This window comes from Petromyzon marinus, chromosome 14 (genome assembly GCF_048934315.1).
Source record: "Petromyzon marinus isolate PM22_M1 ecotype Great Lakes invasive population chromosome 14, UKy_Petmar_22M1.pri1.0, whole genome shotgun sequence".
Classification (NCBI taxonomy): Eukaryota; Metazoa; Chordata; class Hyperoartia; order Petromyzontiformes; family Petromyzontidae; genus Petromyzon; species Petromyzon marinus.
This window is the reverse complement of record NC_133680.1, coordinates 5,569,077-5,590,491: the sequence shown is the minus strand read 5'-3', so window position 1 is coordinate 5,590,491 and position 21,415 is coordinate 5,569,077. Positions and strand designations below refer to the sequence as shown.

The 21,415-nt window shown below is 46.6% G+C and overlaps 2 protein-coding genes across 14 annotated transcripts in view; one reads left to right on the top strand and one right to left on the bottom strand.

The window, feature by feature from the left end:
- Positions 1–342: 342 nt before the first annotated feature.
- Positions 343–5,323, bottom strand: TMEM60 (transmembrane protein 60). Of its 4 annotated transcripts, none has more exons than XM_076067047.1 (3): positions 4,877–5,323; positions 2,242–4,163; positions 343–1,265 (listed from the first exon to the last, which is right to left on the bottom strand). In XM_076067047.1, the coding sequence occupies exon 2, from the start codon at positions 3,476–3,478 to the stop codon at positions 3,086–3,088; it is 393 nt and encodes a 130-aa protein (XP_075923162.1). In that variant the 5' UTR covers positions 3,479–4,163; positions 4,877–5,323; the 3' UTR covers positions 343–1,265; positions 2,242–3,085. The 4 variants fall into 4 exon arrangements, with proteins under 4 accessions (XP_075923162.1, XP_075923160.1, XP_075923161.1 ...); XM_076067045.1 differs by lacking the exon at positions 4,877–5,323 and adding an exon at positions 4,460–4,553; XM_076067046.1 differs by lacking the exon at positions 4,877–5,323 and adding an exon at positions 4,407–4,468.
- A 138-nt stretch (positions 5,324–5,461) lies between these two features.
- PHTF2 (putative homeodomain transcription factor 2) overlaps positions 5,462–21,415 on the top strand; it is a 42,082-nt gene continuing 26,128 nt past the window's right edge. For 4 of the 10 annotated variants that reach the window (XM_032954245.2, XM_032954240.2, XM_076067043.1 and 1 more), the window contains exons 1-5: positions 12,293–12,323; positions 13,093–13,171; positions 17,357–17,413; positions 18,677–18,688; positions 20,444–20,513. In XM_032954245.2, coding sequence (XP_032810136.1) covers positions 13,127–13,171; positions 17,357–17,413; positions 18,677–18,688; positions 20,444–20,513 — 184 coding nt within the window. In that variant the 5' untranslated portion in view covers positions 12,293–12,323; positions 13,093–13,126. Of the gene's footprint in view, positions 5,579–6,065; positions 7,150–12,292; positions 12,324–12,562; positions 12,655–12,687; positions 12,712–13,092; positions 13,172–17,356; positions 17,414–18,676; positions 18,689–20,443; positions 20,514–21,415 lie in introns of those variants that run through there. The other 6 variants (XM_032954249.2, XM_032954241.2, XM_032954246.2 and 3 more) reach the window with 5 other exon arrangements.

The following is a 21,415-nucleotide window of genomic DNA, read 5'->3' as shown; positions in this document are numbered from 1 at the left end:
TTTGCGTTATTTGAAGCCACTGTTGAACACACGTTAGTGATATTTAATTAGGCGAATTTTAACTTTGCAGTTTGAAAAATGAAATGTGCAAAATGGGATGGTGTGAAGGTTAAGGGTTATCAGTCACTTTACAGAATGGTTCAGACTTTTAGTCTGCCCGTGCTGATCCTCAGCCTCACCTGTCAACATACATTTTTTTGTCCCATCTGCATGGACATTTCCACAGCATGAAACCATCATCTGAGGGTGCTCTTTACACCAAAACTAATGAATGCATGCATGCAGCTTACTACTGCAGCAATTTTTGAATGAGTAAAGCTTATCTTATACTTATGCAAAATGTAAACACCAATTTTTATTAGCTTTATTAACCAAGTGAGCTTGAATGTAAATGGAATTAAAATGCCAAGTATACATCGTCAAAAACATGAATATACAACAGGTACCATGGTTGCAAAGATTAACAAACGCAACATTCAAATACTCAACGCTACACACTTCATAAATCATTGCACAGATGCCCCTCTACCATACCACAAGCCTTCGTCTCAATTTAAATTCTGGTGCACCATTCAGCCCCATAACAGCTCTAAATAAACTTACACTATGTGCTGCTGCAATGTTTCGATGCAAACATGCACATGGGAGCTCAGCAGGTGTATGGCATACAAGCAATTCTCATCAGATGAGTAGATAATTGTTAAGTTCCTTAAAGAAACGGGTGTCCTGTAGGATCTCCACGTGAACATAACCATGCCCAACGATTGGTTTCACCTTTAAACTACAGCAGTCCTGTTTATTCATTAAACATGTCACTGTAGGTTAAACCAATGCTTGTGTGCATTAAGCCTGCATTGGTGTGTGTGTGTGGGCAATGCGGTTCTTGACTTGGCCCTAGCAGTGCCATATGACTTTCATTTCTAACTTGTCATCAAGAAGGCTCTGTAACCACCACGTCCAGCAGCCCATACGACCAGGTAACACAGTCCAGGAAATCTACACGTCTGGGCCAAGTCCAGTTGGATTGAACAAGTCTTTCCACCACACGCTTAGCAAGTTTTACCGGCACGCTTCCACAAAACCATCAGCCCTTTCGTGTCCCATGCCCGTATGGCCCTGGAGAGACTGGAGACATCCGAGACCCGTGGTCTCGTACCAGGTGGATGCGCGAGCCCAGCCTTCGGTGCCTGCCTGTGCTGTGGGAGTCGGCCGTGGTAATGTCTGCTTCTGTTGATGCAACCGTCTGCTTGTTGGCATCCAGCCACCTACACCATGATCACACAAGGCCAAGGGGTAAAGTTAACATTTCAAAGTCAATTCGGAGGAACAAACATCCAGAGCTACAGCAGTATATTTCAATGGGGTCTAATATTCTGCAATGCTTTGGTTTATACGGTCGTAAATGTTTAGATCTTCATTAAGGTCAACCTTCCCATCCCATTCACAGTTGTATTGCAAATTGTATAATTGTGATGGACCTTTTCCAATGCAAAACCTTACGAAATAATGTATTTTATGGTTTAAATGTTCACAAACTGGACCTGAATATATATGATCCCAGGAATTATAAATCTGACTGCTTTGCTAGAGCACAGCTGGAATTGGCTGACAGCAGTTTAACATAAACATACTTTCAGGCGATTGCACTACCAACCACGTATTCTCCAGTTGCCACCAACATAGGTGAATTAATGAAAATAAGTACTCGAAGTTGCCTTAGTGCCATCAGCCACGAGGAGAGTTGGACCCCACCAGGAGCTCTGGAATCCCAAAACCACCTCAATATCCAAACCGAGCAGAAATTGACAATGGTGTAAAAGCTAATGCACAAATGGAGATCCAAATTGCAATAATTGTGTACGTGTTGCCTCCCTTAAGACGATATGAAACTACGTTTACTCAGATGGCGAGGACATAAGACACAAAGTGTATCGAGTGTAGATGGAATAAAAACACCAGGGCACACAAGGGTGGTTCGAAACGTTAAATCAGGATAAGAATGACTGTGGAGTGGAGAATGATGGCCCAGGGCAGGATTGAAAAAAAATCACAGGAAGGCAGATTCCGCAGTGGAGAAAAAGCACGTTATTGGAAGTAAAACAATACTTTGATCGTTGATATTGAGCCTGCAGTGGATTTACATTTTTACACGCTGAGCTTTTCCCACCACCGTACACCATGCACAGATGTGGAGTATCCAAACCCTGCCAAAAGGCACACAGCCCCATAATGTGTATTTACCCGCGTATCCTCGATAACAGCACGTTGTTCGCAGCCAAGATTCCTCTCCAATTCTCACGGGTGGAAGCAGAGCCTTCCTCCACACTAAATGTCAAGTCCCATGCTCACGGCTGGGTGACCAGAGGACGGGAGTCAACCAAAGTGACTGCTTGCCGAGATGGAAGCGTTGGTTCGGGAGAAAACGCCTCCGTATACAGCACAATCTCCAGCTTCTAGGATAATGGTGGTTTTGGAGCGAAGTTTTTTCCAAATGTCTCGTTCCACGCTCCTGGGTGTGTGGGTTTACGAATGTCTGTTGGGGAGCTGATGTCCGTCTAGGGATGTCGTCTTCACTGCCGCTGCTGGGGTAGGTTAGAGTTGCGGACTAGATGGCCCGCATTCACCATTCATTAATTCGTAGCAAAGTTGAGCTGGTTAATGGATAGGTTGCCAATTCGGTGGATTGCTGATTGGGTGGGATAGTTATGTGGGTTGGTTTGAGTGTGTTGATGATTGAGCCGAATGTGTTGTCCCGCGTGTATTCATCGAGTGCGCTGTGTGTTTTTGGCTGGTTGAGTGGGTTAATGGTTTGCGTGGGTTGTTATCTTTTGGTGTTGTTTTGAGAGTGTGTGTGGTGTAGCGGAGTGTCGTTTTGAGTGGCTTGTTGGCAGTCGAGTTAACAACCGAGATTGGCTGGTGGTCGAGTTGACAGCGCGTGAACCATTCACCCGAAATGCATTCACATTTAACATCATCCCCGTGCGCGTGTTTACACTGCCTAGCATTGCTCTCCTCCTCCTCCTCCATCCCAGCTCAACAACAACATCGCCACCGCATGTCGCCGCAGCGATCCGCGCCCGCTTTGCTAGACGAGCACCCAGAACACGTGGTGACCCAGGTCGGCGGCTGCGCCCAGCAGCAGCAGCCACAGGGGCACGAAGAGGAAGTAGAGCGGAGCGGCGGCGGGCGCCGACTGCAGCCAGGCGCACACGGCCAGCAAGAAGGCGAGCTTGAGCAGCACGGCCAGCAAGTACCACGCTTTCTTGCGCAGTGTCACGTCGGCCTGGTCGTGGCCTGTGCGGCAGTGGCTCACGATTCGCACGGCCAGCATGACGAGCAGCGCCGTGTCGAAGATCCACAGAGGCACGAACACCAGGAACCAGTTCCAGCTGACGCGGTTGTCCAGCTTGAGCACGGCGAGCACCAGGAAGGACATGGTGAAGAGCCACGTGAAGAGAACCCGGTGCACCAGCGGCATCGCGGCGGAGTGGTGGTGGTGGTGGAGTGCGGTGTTGGTGGAGTGTGGTGGTGGTGGTGTTGGAATGCGGTGTTGGTGGTGGAGTGCGGTGTTGGTGGTGGAGTGTGGTGGTAGTGGAGTGCGGTGTTGGTGGAGTGCGGTGGTGGTGGAGTGCGGTGTTGGTGGTGGAGTGCGGTGGTAGTGGTGGTGGAGTGTGGTGGTGGAGTGCGGTGTTGGTGGTGGAGTGTGGTGGTGGTGGTGTTGTGTGGTGGTGGAGTGTGGTGGTAGAGTGCGGTGTTGGTGGTGGAGCGGTGGCGGAGTGTGGTGGTGGAGTGTTGTGATCTATTCCACCATTCACTGCCTGCTACTTAAACGACTCCTTGCATATCCTGTTTCTACTCCTGCTTTCACGTCCCCCTCCTACAACTCCTAGCCCCGCCACCCCCTCCAACCTGGCGTCCTCTTTCTTCTCCTGCTGCTCCTCCTCCTCCTTTTTACTCTTCCTTCCACGTCTTCCTCCTCCGTTGAACCTGCGCTTCTTTCTTCAACACCTCGTTCCAAATCTTCCTCCTCCTCCCACAGCCTCTTCCCGCGTCCTGGTCCGACGATGGCCTCCTCCGCGTCGTTCTGCGGGCTCCTTCTCTCGACCTTTCCCTCACTCTCCTCCTTCACGCCCTCACCTCCTTCTCACGGCCACCTCCTTCTCCTGGTCGCAACACAAACGACAAGTCCGGCGTCTTACAACATCGCCACCATCGCACCGTGACTGAGGGGAGAGTCTCTCTACCGCGCGCAGCCCGGCGAATACGCACGACGAACCCCCTCCTCCTTCTCCCCGCCGCGACGCGCGCGTGTCACCTCGTATCGTGGGTAACAACGACAACAAACAGCTCTCGCTATTATCTGCACGCTCGACTCGCGAACAGCAATAATAATAATCGCTGCTCACGCCGCCTCCACGCTCGCAAAATGTCCGGAGCGATCGGCGGCAGAGGCGCTCACTTCCAGTCGCCTCCACTCCTCCCCCACTCCTCCCACTCGACCCCGGAAGCCTCACGTGCAAGGCGCCAGCCATCTTGCTAAGGGGGGAGAAGCAAAATTCACCCCTCCCTCCTGCCCCCCCCTCCCTCCTACCCCCCCTCCCCCTCCTACCCCCCCTCCCCCTCCTACCCCCCCTCCCCCTCCTACCCCCCCTCCCCCTCCTACCCCCCCTCCCCCTCCTACCCCCCCTCCCCCTCCTACCCCCCCTCCCCCTCCTACCCCCCCTCCCCCTCCTACCCCCCCTCCCCCTCCTACCCCCCTCCCCCTCCTACTCCCCCTCCTACCCCCCACCCCCCCTCCTACCCCCTCTCCTACCCCCCCTCCCCCTCCTACCCCCCTTTCCCACCCACCTTCCCCCTCCTTCCCCCTCCTCCTCACGTAAGATGGCCGCCGGTTGCTCGAGTCGTCGTCGCGGTTGGGAATCTGACCCGAGCCGCATTGACGATGCGAATCGGCACCCTTTTGTATTTGCTGGCGCGCATCGGCAGCGACCGTTGCTCCCCGTTCTGTGATTGGCCATTCTCGCCATAGGTCCGTGCGTGCGTGTGGCGGGAAGGGGGGGGGGGCTTGCCTATGCAGACTGGGAAAACAATCAAGTCGCTCGGACTGTACCAATGCTAACTATAAACCCCACGAAAGCCCGCGTTGTAAATTATCGCATGGCAGGTGCTTTTTAAAAAAAAATCTCTACTACGGCTACAATTATTAGTCGGCATTTAATGCTCATTATCGAGGATGCATTTTGAGCCAATAATGTTTTCTCCGCTGTAAAATAATACAAAATAAACAAACCGCAAAAAAAATGAAATCAACATCCACACTTGGTACAGTCCGCCGCCCTCTGGCCCCGCCCGCCCAACAAGAATCGCCAGCGAGGGAGACAAAAAAGAAGCCTTCCTATTGGCTGCTGCGTCGCAACCCCAAATAGCAGGCGCTCGCTGATTGGCCGAGACGGCTTCGGAGGTGTGGGCGAGTCCAAGGAGGCCTCCTCCTCGCGGGGGTCCGCGGCTGCAGCGGCGGAGCTCGGCGGCTCCGCTCTGTCGCCGCCGCCCGCCCAACACCCCCCCCCCCCTCACGTTGGTGAGTGCCTCTGAATAACGCGCCAGCTGTTAATCATATATATTTTTTACATTGTTCATTATTATCGTTCGGTGGTAATTAAGCGCGGAGTTCAATAAGCGCAATTGCCTGACCGCAATGCTGCGTCGCTGTGTGTCGATGTTGTTGTGGTTTGACGTCGCGTTTGGCATTGTTGGCGGGCGGTCGAGAGGGGGGGTGGAGAGCCCTTTGGCTTTGCCAGCTGCGGCCTCTGTGACAGATCCTTTGCTGCTGCTACGAAGCAGTGTAAGCCATGGTCTATCCACTGCTGGTTGATGCCCCCCGCCCAACACGCCACTCTCACGCCGTGCAGGTCGTGGTGTTGTTCGACCCAGACTTTAACCACGCCGATCCGAGTGCGGGGTTGGCGAGCGAAGGCGCTTTGGGCAGGTGGGGGTGGCATAGATGTACGGTATACGAGAGCATAGAAGTTCAGCACAACGATGGAGGGGGGGGGGGGGTTCATATTCGTTGGTTCTTTCGGTAAAGTCACGTAGATAGAAACATTTATAATAAAAAAAATGATGGGTTTTTGCAGAAACTTCCCTCTTGCTTTACGTAGCAGCTTATCATAATAAGCAGCTGTGGTGTGCATGGTCAGTGGGCACCTGGCCAGGCTGGTGGCCCGCTGGGCTTGGCAGATGTAGCCGGCACGTCGCCACTGATTAATTAGTGGCGACCCTTAACAGCGCGGTGACCTTTGAGCAGAATCTAAGAAAGCATTCGTCAATAATACTTCCCTAAAAGGAAACTTTAAGAAATGTAGTCCCCTATTATGTACAGTAGCGTTGTGAGGTGCTCATGCATCACTTGGCCAATGCAGCATCGCAAAAAGTGCTTATTGATTTAGCCGGATGATGTTCTGTTGATTAGCGTCCCTTAACTGGGTGTTCATCAATTAATTTCGTTCAAGCAGATGATAATGCTTCGTTGATGCATTGGTGTCATTTGACCATTGAGGTTGGTGCGCTGCATGTGACCGATTGATAACCCACGGATATCGGTGCCCCCTTTCACGAGGTGATGAATCCCCGATTCACTCGTGGTTTTGAATGTCACCTATTGCATGCTTTTTTTAACCACTCTTAGCAAATTAAAGGTGGTGACTGTAACCAGGCGAAGTTAATTAATCGTGTGCTTAACCAGTCGAGAACTCAAGAGGAGAGACCGGGGTATTCGCATTTTCAAGGGTGTCTTTGGTCAGGTGATGAATTTAGTGGTCGTTTATTGATTAGGTGATGACCCATTCGTACACAGTATCGGCGTCCCGTGTCTTTAACCAGGTGTATAGCCACTTGCCATTGAAGATATCTGTATCCTTTGAATAGAATGAGAATCCCTGCTTTTAGATTGTAATTGATTGCAAGATTGAGTGCATCCTGTGCAAGTATTGTGGCTCTTTTTGGGTCGGTGCTGCGTTTTAGTCATTTCCACGTGAATTCATGAAGTTGCAATTCCAGTGCCTCTTAATAGATGGCAGTCACATGCATTATTTGGTCATTCAGTTGTAATGCACCTCCACCTGCATCACCTGATGGCCTTTTTTAAACCAGGTAAGAGACACTATGATCACACGTCTTTATTGTTTCATGCACATACCTTGAAGTCTTGCAAGGCTGCTTAGGCTGAATTTAAGAAGTGGACATTCTGTTTTTTTTTACTTCTCTCGTCGAATTTTGATTTAAAGCTTTAGTGACTGCAGTAATTCATATTCTTAGCTCTTTCGGTAAAGTCACGTTAAAGGGAAACAATAAAATAATATATATTTTATTATTTTATTGTTCTCTCGTCGAGTTACAGAATATTTTGGCCGGAAGTTTGTATTTACTGTCATCTCAATTATAATTTTAATAAACCATTGCAGATATACAACAGCAGTTACATTTTATGGCTCTATTAGAGTACAAATCAGCCTGATTATAACGCACATCTATGAATTGAGCTATAAATTAATGTTTTCTAGCAGTCCTTACTCATTAGCAATGCCCATTGCAGTTGTTTCCAGTATACCAGAGATAAAACGTATTAATAAACGACAAGGGTAGGAAATGGTCACTGAAAGCGTGAAGCTAAAAATGATATCGTCGCCTGTTAAACACCACATGTAACAGCTCCCCCTGGACTAGTCGACACACTGCAACTCGTGAAATATTGCAGTAATACGGGCACGATGATGGCTTTCTGGGACACGCCTCTCTTCATCCAGGCGAAGGTTGGTGGCCCCGAACGATTGTTGAAGAGAAGGCCCTGGTCGTGCTCCCCCCCCCCCCCGGCAAGCGGGGGTGTTCCTCCAGGTGCTGCGATTCCCCCCCTGCATGCATAAACTCTCATTCGTTGGCCGAAAACAATCCGATGAATTATGCACCTTCGTGTTTGCGGATTGGGCAGCGTGTTGCGATGCGGTTGCATACGTGGTGCAATATTAAACTGGATTTTATTCATGAAGTGGAATTTAGTGCGTAGTTCCGCAAACTTCCCATCCGAATGTCAACATATTATTTTGCAGGAATGTATCTATTCACTTCCCCCACGATTCTATTTTCACGATTCAGGCTGAAGGGTTTGATTCACGATCCGTTTCTTTTTTTTCAATTGCGGCGCATGCAGAATCGTCATTGGTGTGAATCTGTGAAATATACGTGTACAAGTGTAGCAGCCTTCCTGTTAAATCTATTACTCTGCCAAATATGCTCTTCTTTCCCACGCCGTGTGAGTCGTGGAGGTCATTTGACCATACTTCACTAATGCTGGACAATTCACTGTTGGGCGAAGGTGGGAAGCGTAGACACGGGAGCATGGTCTCGAGGAGGTGCAGTACAACAATGTATTTTTTCTTGATTTGAAGCTTTCGTGACTGCAGGAATCCATACTCTTTGGTTCTTTCGGTAAAGTCAAGTGGGTATAAAAAAACCAAGAGATTACGACGTTTCGATCGCAACACAAGCAATCGTCATCAGGTGGGACAACTTCAGCAGTTTTTTTTCTTGCTGTGGTTGTCCCACCCAATGACGATTGCTTGTGTTGCGATCGAAAACGTTGCCATCCGTTATTTTTCTACCTACAGTGACTTTACCGAAAGAGCCAAAGGGAATGTATTTTTCCTGCACTGCAAACTGATGCTCAAACCTTGCATCGAAGGCAGCCCACAACAACAACAAGCTGTGGTAGTCGAGTCACGAAGCGCTGTCCACGCTTAAATCCGCTTCGCCCTCCCGAGATGTGTGTGACGAGAAGCCGGAGAACCCATTTCGGGCGACGTGGTTACCAGGTGTGGAATCTGCAGTGATGTTAATATTGACATGTGTACGAATCCTCACACGCCCCCAACGTTTCATGCGCGTATCTTGAGCGTAGGAATCTATTGTGGTCACTAAATCGTTCCATTCCCTTAGGTTTTTTTTGCGTTCAACAAGAAGAAGGTGATGGTGGGTCTACGTGCAGTGCCCTCCCCTGCCTTTACATCTCCTAACTCTGTCCCAGCGTTTGCTTATACAGAAGATTCCGCTTACTACGTCAGGATGTATTTATAAATACAGTACTCTCATATTATGAAACCATCACGTGCAGAGATCCGTTGGCAGCAGTGTAAGGGATATCTCACAAGTTTATGAGTCACAAAGAGCAGATTTAGGTTTACACGTTTTCATTTCTACCCCCCAAAGTTGTATGTATGAGTATGCCGTTTACTGTTTATTCAATCTTCCAATTTCAATCTTTGGAAGAACGTAATCAACCAGTTAATGTGTTAACTGTTGTGTTAGCCGACTCTCTCTGTGTTGCATTACATTTATAAGTTTACTTGGTTTGTTTTCTCTAACTTCCAATTTCTCTCCCCCTGCCGCCGTTGACTTTCTCTGCCCCCTCTCTATATAATGCCCCGTTACAGAGGCATTGTTTATCTGTGTGTCTCTGTGTGTGTGTCTCTCCCCCATGTGTGTCTCTCTCTCTGTGTCTCTCTGTGTGTCTCTCTCCCCCATGTGTGTCTCTCTCTGCGTGTGTGTCTCTCTGTGTGTCTCTCTCTGTGTCTCTCTCTGTGTGTCTCTGTGTGTGTCTCCCCCCGTGTGTCTCTCTCTGTGTGTCTCTCTCTCTCTGTGTCTCTCCCCCATGTGTGTCTCTCTCTCTGTGTGTCTCTGTGTGTCTCTCCCCCATGTGTGTCTCTCTCTGTCTCTCTCTGTGTGTCTCTCTCTGTGTGTCTCTCTCTGTGTCTCTCTCTCTCTCTGTGTCTCTCCCCCATGTGTGTCTCTCTCTCTCTGTGTCTCTGTGTGTCTCTCCCCCATGTGTGTCTCTCTCTGTCTCTCTCTGTGTGTCTCTCTCTGTGTGTCTCTCTCTGTGTCTCTCTCTCTCTCTGTGTCTCTGTGTGTGTCTCTCCCCCATGTGTGTCTCTCTCTGTGTGTGTCTCTCCCCCATGTGTCTCTCTCTGTGTCTCTCTCTGTGTCTCTCTCTCTGTGTGTCTCTCTGTGTGTCTGTGTGTGTGTCTCTCTCTCTCTCTCTGTGTCTCTCTGTGTGTCTCTCCCCCATGTGTGTCTCTCTCTGTGTGTCTCTCTATGTCCCTCTCTCTGTGTCGCTCTCTTTCTGTGTGTCTCTCTCCGTGTCTGTGTGTGTGTGTCTCTCTATTTGTGTCTTTCTCCGAGCTTGCAATCTTTCACACCTGATGGTTGCTTGTGTTGCAATCGAAACGTCGTGTATTCTATTTTATTTTCTTTCTACGTGCCTTTACCGAAATAACCAAAGAGTACAGGAAGCCTTTACAGCATGCATTATAAATTAGATAAATATTCTTTACATCGTTTAAACTCACACCCCCCCAGCCCCACGCTTCCGCATTTAATTGATTTATTTTTGCCTCACTGTAAGTACAGTAGTTACTGATGAAGCTGTTTGTAATCAACCAGCAAAACGTCAGGATACTTGAATTGTAAATGTTGTGCGTTTGCCCTCAATCACGCCCGTGTGCTGAACGAGGAGTGAATTGGCATGTTCTGTTTAAATGACAAACCTTACTGATTGGGTGGGGGTGGCTTAGCGACACATTTACGCGACCTAACCCAACAAAAACCCTCTTTATTATGGATAATATCGGCCGCGAAAGCCTACGTATTGAATTGGCAATAATTGCATCACAGAGGACCATGAGAAATGTCGATGGCTTCGGAGGTGCCTTCATCCAGCAGTGGATACGTCCATGGCTGTTAAATTACAGCAAGGCCGTAGCCATGTAGTCAACATTGGGGGGACCAAATCTTCCAGGGGGTCTGGGGTCCCCCCCCCACCAGAAACAATCTAAATTTGAAAACGAATTTCCTGCCTAAAATATTAAAAAAATTCACCAACACATAGGATGGACTTTTTATTTCTTTTTTACAATGTCTAATGGTGTATTTTATTACATTGCTATGTGTGTTCCTTTGTACCTTTTCTTGTTTCATTGTTTGTAATGGCAGAGATTAGGGATTAATAAAGTGCAGCCATAACCACAACCATATATTTATTTCATAGCAATATATTGGGGGGACATTTTGAGCATATTTGAATATTGGCAAGCTCTATCCCAACTTGGACATGAATGAATCACTTGCCTATGCCACAATGTGTGACCCTGAGCACCCCCCACCTCCCCATCCACTCAGCGTGTGTTTTTGTCATCGGCGGCGCAAAGCCTCGCGCTTATAAACAACGATGGTTGCTGTTCACCTTCCCCTAAATAGCACCGTGGTGTTGGCACCACCACGTACCAGCAACGCAGGATGCAGCGTCTCAAAAAAACCGCGGTCACCGTGGCTTCTGGGGGGGAATTGAGGGAGCCGAGTGGAGCAACGAATGGGAAGTCGGGGTGTACGGCCGTGGCAGGCGGTGTTTTTATTTTGTTTCGATGGATCCTCTTCCCTAACTAATTCAGACACCCCCCCCCCCCCCCAACATCTCCTCCCCGTGATGAGTTTGTATTTGCCGTGGACACGATGCAATAGGATGGGTGTGGGATCGGCATTAAAATTGTGTGAGCGTGTTTCGCAATAAACACGCCCAGCCGTTTTCAATTTCCAGCCACAGATAACGTCAGGGAATGCCTTCCTATTCCCCCGCCCTCCACCCATTTACCAACTAGCACTGGCCAGTGTGCAAAAGTATGGGGGAAAATACCCAAAATCGACATTGGGAAGGGATGCCTTTCGCCATTGTTGGATTGAGTGACAGGAAAAAATAAAGAAATTATTCAGCACTGAGTGTTGTTTTGCTCTTGCGAGCCATCAGCAGATTGGCTTGATTTTAACTTGTGGGGGGGGAAAAAAACTACATTGGGGAAAAAAGCAGGCTTGATATGCACATGCATATTATTGCATTCCACATGCCAGTAGTTTGCATTTGTCATTCACAAAGCACTTTAGCCGCATTGGAAAATGAGCCATGGTGTTTTGGCAGCACACACACGTAGGATGCATGCACGTATTTGGTGTGTTTTGGGTACAGGTTTTCTGCGGCCATGTGATTGCATCGCACGTTTTTCTCGCGGTTCCTTACGGCTGACATCTTCCACGGGACGACCGTTCTTATTAGGGTTGCCAACTCGGATCATGGTGTGAGCTGGCGCGGTTGGCCCCAGCATTGTCTTGCGTGCCCGACCACCCGCTGAGCAAGGGCTCGAGCACCCGCATAGTATCATCACACTGATCCACTCGCTGCGCTCTTCTTTCATTGCAGCTTGGAACATTTGGAAGGCGATACAACAGAGGTAAGAAGTTTGTGCGTCGAATGTTTCTACTTGGTTAACACGCACACGTATGTAATGTGTGCATGGCATTTTAATCAGTCGTCTGATTTTTAAAACGATGGCCATAAGCTACTTCTTAAAAATGTATTGTGCTAAGGATTACGCTGTCATGCGCTACACGGTGGTACAGATGCCACAGCGTGGTGCTAATGAATGGAGGCGTCAACCAATGGTTTGGCAATGACAGCGCACTGCGTTGCCATGTCGCCTTGATATATATATAGAGCCGTGCAGCGACACGCGCTGACTCGAATGCCACTCCATGCGTAACGCACAGCGCCTGGCCTTCTGCGTGAGTCTTCTTGTGTGTACATGTGTCATCTCTGCTGCTGCCAGAGCCATACTTAATGTGCGTATGCTTCGGGCATTTAAGTAATACAGTAATGCGACATATAATACTCGTAAATACTACTGTAATTGCATTGAGCCACGTTGCACACTAATGCGATATGTTATAAAATACAGTCCACAATGCCGATGCGCTATATTCGTTACGCAATTGCTAAGTTTGCCGTAATATATATTGTATGAATAGTAGGCGGTGCTATAAAATGGTAAATGTACGTATATATTTAATGCACAACTATATGTGAATGGTATATTTCTACACGTTATATTCTCTCTTATGAAAGTGTGTGCGTGTGTGTGCGCGCGCGTGCGCGCGAGTGCGTGGATGGGTCTGCGAGGGCGTTTTGGATGTTGACTTTGCGAGCCCTCGCTGTGCCCGCAGTGTAAAATGTGGGAGTTCTGACTGGGGGCTTCAGATGGCAACAAGAGCTGCAGACGCCATTGCTTGGTATCAGAAAAAGGTAAGCGAACTCGCATCAGCAGCAGCAGAGATGACACATGTACACACTCGCATCCTCCGGGCGTCCCTCGTGCCCCTCTCTGTTAACTTGCCATCCACGGGCGGGACGACGCACATTGGTGAATGGCGAATGCCAACGGTTGTACAATTGCATTTGATTTGTGACGCGGTAATCCTGCAATTGTCAAACAGAGTGTCGTCAGTCACGATCGGTCCACCGCTGGAAGAAGACCCCTCTCCGAGCCGCCACCATCCCTCACGGTCCTTCGATGTAATAATCTACCTCGCTTCTGCACGTGGGCTGATTTAATCGCTCCATCTCTTTTTGGTGGACGTCTTCTCTGCTGACACGTTCCATTCAGTGGCTGCCACCTCCCCATCATTATTATTGAACCATCGGTCATCATCCCTTTCATCGGCGTGTCCTGCCCGAGCTTGCTTTTCTTGACAGATGTCATTAACCTGCGCATGTTCTCTCATCCATGTGTTCAATCGTGCAAAGGTTCGATTCTTCACATAAAGTCCACACATTGTAGTAATAATACATAACTTAAGAGGGAAGACGTGAGTTTAATCACCGTAAAAGAGTAACGTTTGAGACCCATGAGTTGTTAGAATTACTCGCGCACATATCGTTAAGATCTCAAGCTTAAGATGGTTGTTGTGTGATACCACCAGCCCCACTTGCTCAGCGCTACAACAGTCAGCAGCTTGATACCGGCCCCCCCTACTTTTACGCTCGCACAGTTGCCAACGTATGGTGTTAAAGAATTTCAACGTACAAACGTACATACACACGTGGAAGAGTTTCCCAGTTGAAAAGGTTGGGGTTTCGGCATGCAAAAATCTGAGAAGCCAGCACAGTAATCTAAGGGGGCACGTTTTTGAAAGTGCTGCACGTCGGCTATGGATATGACTTTTCCATTATTGTTCTATGCGCAGTGCGTTGCGCGGAAGTTATCCTCTTGTTATATATTTGCCACTGTCTGATGTTGACACTGAAGGTGTTCTTGAGGTACTGTTGTTGGTGGGTGGTGTTTTTGTTGAGCTTTATATAGAAATGCTGCATGAGGGAGTGGTAATTTTTCGTGCTACGGGACTTTTAATAAATTACCAGCGGTGGATTTTAGTGCCGTTTCTCAGTTTGTGTGATGATTTCACTGAGTTTGTGGTTGGGTAGAAACTTTATGGCCTCCTGAAATGTCGGAAACTATCAATTTTTCATTTTATTTTACTAGGTAAGGCCCACTGAGCTATATAGCTCTTTTTTAGAAGCGACCTGGCTGCCACAAATAATAGCTCAACAAAGTGGCTTATCATGTGGAAATTTATATTAGCCAAATACTGTAAATGCATGTTTCTAAAAAAAACGGAGGACCAGGAGAAAAATCCACTCGACCATGAGGAGAACATGCAAATTCCACATGTACAGGTGTCAGGCTTGGGATCGAACCCACGAGTCACTGTATACCAGGCGAGGTAGTTAACATCTCGCCACCTTGGCACCCCAGATGTGTTGCGTGTAACTCAGTAAATTTCTTTTTCCTGCCTAATGATTTCTAAAACATTTCCTTTCATAGTTTTGGGCATCTGGAGTTACAATGGACCTCAAATAAAAAATGAGGCACCCTTTGTCTAAATTCACGAATGTATTTGTATTAGATTATTGCCAGCAGCATATGTTGAATATTGTTTCAGTATAATTTCACACAGTGTATTTCTTGTCAAATGTATTTGTAAGTAAGTGCAAGAATTTGCGTGATTGGATGTTAGTTCTACGCACGACATGCTCAAACAGGCTTGGGCCTCGCCAGCCAAATTCTTTGTAAGAACATGCTCGCCTCGCAGATTAATGTTTATTTTAATTAGAAACTCACCGATCAATTCTACTGACGTGAGCCACGTGGCACTGTGGAACACACAGCTGGCTTGCACCTTCGTTTAGCGCGGTTGGCTACGTACGGCGCGAAAGAAGTTCTGCCAACCGGGCACAGAGCACCTGTATTCCATGTAATTTTGTAGAGATGTTATTATGCATCGGAAGTGGAAATGCAAATACCCTTAACGAGACCATAAATTATTTAACCCTTCGAAGAGAAACACCTACTCCGCATATCATTTACTAGTGCAGCACGGTTGGGGCTGCCAATGTCCCTACGTGACACCCTCCTTTCAAAGAGGTCCTGTGATGCGTTTCACGTGTACGTGACGGCGCATCGCGAATTACCCATGTGCGCGGTAAAAAGCCAGCGAAATTTTTGTCCAGCCCTACTACGTCTTACCTGGTCGCATTTCTGCAGAGGCATTCAGGTGAGCTGTCTAACCTTGAGATGAATGGGCAATGCCGAGCAGATACTCGGAAATGCATAATCTAAGGCAAGGAAATGACGTGTTCTGTTTACGCGACAAACCTTACTAATTGACCATGTCGGGTGGTGGCGGGTTTGACGACACATTTATATATTTTCGCGATCTAACCCGAAAAAAACCTGTTATAGATGATATTGGTCGCGAAAGCCTACGTGTTAAACTAAATGGAATGTTGTCATCAGAGGTAACAGGATATGTTCTCGGGGCACTTGAAATGCGAAGTGCAGCCTGTTTTTATTTTATTTTTATTTAACCCATGACTTTTTACTCCAGACCTGACTGAAAACACCAGCCACATTCAAAACAGTAATTGCTGTATAATTTAATTGGAATGGCTTTTTACAGCAAATAACACTGAATTATACTGTGGATGTTAATGCATTGTTTAATGTTACACTAGCATACCCAGTAGGTACAGAAAACCTTTTGCAAATGAAATGTGCAGCATGCTTTGAATTAAATTAATGTTTCTTTTAATGCAATGAAGACCATTGAAGAGTGATGTGTTTGTTGTTCAAACCATAGCAGTTTTACAGAGTAGGCTAAATTACAGTAATTCACAGCCACGCACAACACATGATAATTACCTTTGGCAGAATGTTGAATCTTTTTGAACACTTCCACAAATTTCCATTGAACGTAGTTGCGTGGTGCCAAGCCCTTCAGTGGAGTGAACAGGCGATCCCATTGTCACATCCTTGGCTGACTCGTAAGAGGCATTGGAAGGCAGTTCATAGACGCTTGGACATTCAATACAGTGACACATCCATGAATAATTAACGGTCGGCTGGCCCCTTCGTGATTTCCCTTGTGAAGGTACCTTTATCCTGACCTTCTCCGTGGTACCGATACTTGCCGGAGTGAGATTGCAGGGAAGAAGAGCGTAAAAAACCATCATCTTGGCCCTCCATTGTGGAATGTCACTTGAGAAGTACAGTGGGGATTGTCTTTCAAACTTTGACGTTCGGATTTATCTTCTTGCGGAGTTATCCGTAAATTGCTTTTTTGTCCTGAACTTCTTCAGTAAAAGCATTGACATGTCCCTACTGAACCGCCCTCTATTAATCTGTGAATAAGAGCTTCATAGCTCATCGGATTTCTCCAGGACAAATAAAGATTCTGATTCTGATCCCACACTTGCACAGATATCCCAAGTGATTTGCTGTTGGTCTCACCTCGACACTAGACCGGGATAAATATACAGTATACATTTAATACACTCTCAGAAAATGTGATTCGAGAATAATAAAATGTAATTTGAAAGGAAAAGCAAATGGTAATGTAAGCTCTAGGAAGTCTCATTTTGAGACAACAATGACTGCATGGTGTTATTTAACTAACTAATCCTGGGTCAATAGTCAAAATAAGTCGGTGGTTTTCTGCTCAAATGAGCTCCATTTGCACAGTCCTCAGACAGTGGTGGAAGTTCCACATTCCTGTGGTGAGGGTGAGTCTTTCCATCGGACAAAGTTTTGTTGACTTTCCAAAAAAAAACAAAATGATATTCATATTGTTGACCTCAGATGGATGATGGGCTGAGTTAATCCCCAATAAGGATGTGAACTATCAACCTCCAATTGTTGCTCACTGTACAGTTGAGCCACCTGGCTGGTGAATACAAAAACTCATAAATAATTAAAATCAAGCTTTAAACGTAACTCCGTTATTGAAATGGAAACTTCCACGCACTTTGTTCATTTTCCTCCTATAACAATAAGGCTCTGTGCATGTGTTAAATTTCATTTTTTGCCCTCGAGTATAATTTTCTGTCCACACGAACGGAATGAACGTAACAATCGCGCGTTGTGTTGTCTAGATTGGTGCCTACGACCAGCAAATATGGGAAAAATCTGTAGAGCAAAGAGAAATCAAGGTACGGAATCAATGGATGCATTGTACACCCGTTTGTTGATTGCACAGAATGTCCTTTTGACGTCCTTGCGAGCTGTCATCCAAACAAAACGAGGGCATTGGTTTGTGCGCCTGTCAGAGCGGTCATTTTGAATGTAACCTTATATGTACACGGAACACACCAGACAAGCGACTACACAACTTTCAGGCACAATCATCCAATGTTGCCTGACACTTGTGCACAGCACGGGTGCCATAACCCACATTTATAGAGCTGTGCAGCCCGTATTGCTCTTGGTGGTTTATGCTTCCCGGCGGGAAGGAAGGGCTACATGTGGTGAGAGAGGCAGTGGTCGCATAATAGTCTTGGAAAATGCCTCGTTGCTCATCGCGCATGGCCCCCGGCCATGCCACGCGCACGGTGACAGTGCAGATCGTGGAAGAGAAGTTGCCGACACTCAAGCCAACTGCTTGATGCAGTTTGGGGCGATCTCACTGGGCCAGTTTGGAAATTATGGCGCTGTGTTTACGCTGCACAGAATGCCCCCCCCCCCCCCCAGAACTTCGCCCTGGAGAAGCTTGCTCCCGCAAGCAAGCTCAAACAATGATGACCGCTGCTGCTTTAACATTATTGCCGAGCACATGCAAGACCGATACTGTCCCAGGTGTTGAGTGCTCTTGAGCAAAGTAAAAAAAAATGCCATGTCCACTGTAGTCGATGGACTCGGATCTAATATTTTAGTTATTGGCATCATCACAGATGATAACACTTGAATTGTACGAACATATTTAAATGGCCAATAAAAACGAATTGTGCAATAACTTCCTTTTAAAAAAGCATGTAATCACATAATCGACTTTTCTTTACCATGTATAGAAACTGCTATCGCTAAACATTATCCTCCGCCAGTGGTGCTGAACTCTGCTCTGGCCCATCATGGTATGACCGCATTTCATTGTCTTGTAGTACTGCTGTCGTCCAAGTGTAAGCACTGCAACATTTAAATGCAGTCTGCGTTTGAGCAGTCTGCGCAGTGTAAATTGTCCATTTATACTCCGTCTCCAAATAGCTCTTTGTAATCGACTGCTTTTTTTCAGTTGAAGTTTTGTAATAGCAAGTAAATTGATTGAACAGAAAATGCTTGTGTTTTGTGTACAATTCCTCCAGTGTGTTTCTTTTTATCCACTTGTTGCCTGTGCAGAGTAACATTTACATTTGATTTCTGCGTATCTGTGCCTTTGCTCGCTTAGTTCACATTATTCTTATTCCTTTTGTTTCATACAGTTTGTTAGATTGGTGAGTATTGTAGCGTGTGACTGTGTGTGTGCCAATTAGCCAATTGTTTCTAAGCACAACCTCAGGCTGCTACATATATATTAAACCAGCAAACTAATCTGACACATGTGATAACCCTTCCATGTTGTAATTTGGTTTTTAATTTGTGACTGAAAGAAATGGCATGGTTTTCATTTACCTCTCACCCATCATTTATTCATAAACGAGAACATGCATGGGCACTGGGCCTTGTCAGCTGATTGGTAAGACACGAGTCTGTGAAGAGCCAAATATGTGTTTTCTTTTGGAGTAAGATCAGTATTCATTGCAGCATTCAGTGTGCTTAATATGTGAACATGAGTGTTCTTTAACATCAACCATTACTCCAGAACTGAACACAGCACTGTTACGGAAAGATAACCCAGATTGGGTATAGCAAATGTTGATCCGCAATGCTGCATGTATAGGTTTTATAGCTGTGTCAAAATTACGTTTGTTGCTTACACAGTACACGTTGCACGTACCGCATTACGCATATGCAGTGGTCTGTGTAGACATACCCGGAGACACACTATACTTAGGAGGTGAGCAGGTATAATATTATGCGTAGGAACCAAATCCTGCCTTAATTAGCCAAACGAGCCAAGCGGCCTTTTCCAAACACGCAACCATGCGTGGCCGGTGTGCGGTTAATGAAGGTGATTGAGTGCCCTCCTCCGTGCCCTCCACACGAAGGCATTTTTGGCCGCATCTGACGAGAGGGCTGCCCTGGAAAAATCTCCCACCCACCTCCGCGCCAAACTCACTCGCACCCCACGCTGAAGTTGGCCACTCTCCCAGAGGCAGAGCCTGGGCTCGTTAACCTTGAGACCCAATCGCAGAGGGGGGTAGGTGGAGGGGGCATCCCCTTTTGCATCGCTGCTGGGTACCGAGGGCACAGTGAGCCCTCGAGTGGAGTATCGTAGACCCGTCTCCGGCCGCCCTCGCAAACGTCATTCGCTGGTGGCTTCTTCTTGCATGTGTAACCGTGTACTAATTGTACGACGCTACGGCATTGTGTTCATTGGGTGACTCCTGTGATGCGTGTAAGGCACGTGCTTATTTTAATTTGGCCCACTCTTTGAAGCTCAATTGTAGTGGGAAAAAAATGTTTGACTTATCTTCATCGTCTAAATGCCAGCAGTATTTCTAGATGCTACTGAGGCTCAAATGTTATTACGTTATTTACTCAATGTAACTAAAATTAAATGTTTTGAAGCCTTCATAAAAATGTTTTTACCTCAATACAAGCTCAGCCCATAACTATTAAGCACATAGTATTTATAAATATGAAGTTGAACATCCACTATTTTAAAGTAAACTAAAAACCTCCTGGGAACTTTTGTTGCCAGTATCAAAGTATGAAAAAATAAGAATAGGTTTTACCCTTTCTGGAAATAAAACAGCTGTTAAGATGTGCAAACATTATTCCTTGCTAAAGGCTTCTATTTGTTGTTTGAACATCTTAACACCTGTTTTATTGCCGTAAAGGGTGAAACCTATTCTTATTTTTTCATATTAAAAACTTCCTCTGAGATATATGCTTATCATTAATGTCAAGATTTTGTTTGAGCCCTCATTGTACATTGCAATGGCAGGTGGTGGCGTAGCTGCACGTAATTTTGGGGTCGCTGGTTTTTTTTCGCAAGCTGTACGCCACTACGCAGTGCATGAAGCGTGCGTCTGATGCTGCGTGGACGCCCCAAGCTGTGATTGCGTTTCCATCTCGATGTGCAGGGCCTCCGAAACAAGCCTAAGAAGAGTGGGCACGTCAAGCCGGACCTGATCGACGTCGATCTGGTCAGAGGTACCGTTTGTCCGCGGGCTCCACGCGTCATTGCGGCCGATGGGTTCAGGGGGTGAATGCGAGAGCTGTGGGGGGCCTTCCTTGTTCGATAGTTGAACACAGCATCTGCCTGTGCATTAGTTTCCTTGACGTAAGTTCACTCTGGTATTTAGCCACGCGCGTTTGTGCAAGTACAGCAAGGGTCAGCCTCATTATGCATTGTTGTGGAGCATTATGGGTAATGCCTATATAAGGAAACCTCCGTGTTTGTGTGTCAGCATGCAAATACATTGGATTTTAGTCCATGGGACTGGTTACCGGGTCAACATCGCCCAACATCATTTGTTTAAACAAACTGTGAACTGGTGTTGACCTCATTGGTCTCATGAGCACATTCAGGCTTCTGTTAGTGACCCGGTCTGTAGAGATCCTTTAAGTATTTGCCCTTTATATCCGTCCCTTTTCTCTGGGTGCTTCGTTTCCTACCACATATGCAAAAACTGTTTTAAAGAAATGGGCCACACATCCCAGTGCTGGACCGACTGGAAAAGAAAAAAAATGTCTTGAGGCTTTTCTCGGCTTTCTTGCTTCAGGAAAAAAAAACATTGTCTTGTTTCACTCTCATTGTGGAGCTTATTTTATATGTTCATAGTTTTAACCTAGATGCCACACATATATATGTCATATTGAAGAACAAATGGCAGATCCCAAAATTAATAGTTAATTGGAGGAGTTGTCATAGTTAAAGGCAGTTGTGTTTATCATTCTATATTTACTTTCAACATAAAAAACAACTACGGTGAGGGAAACAAGTATTTGATCCCCTGCTGATTTTGTACGTTTGCCCACTGACAAATAAATGATCAGTCTATAATTTTAATGGTAGGTTTATTTGAACAGTGAGAGACAGAATAACAAAAAAA

Bases quoted from the DNA above. Each gene is read 5' to 3' on its own strand.
- TMEM60 (XM_076067047.1), bottom strand. From the start codon at position 3,478: ATGCCGCTGGTGCACCGGGTTCTCTTCACGTGGCTCTTCACCATGTCC.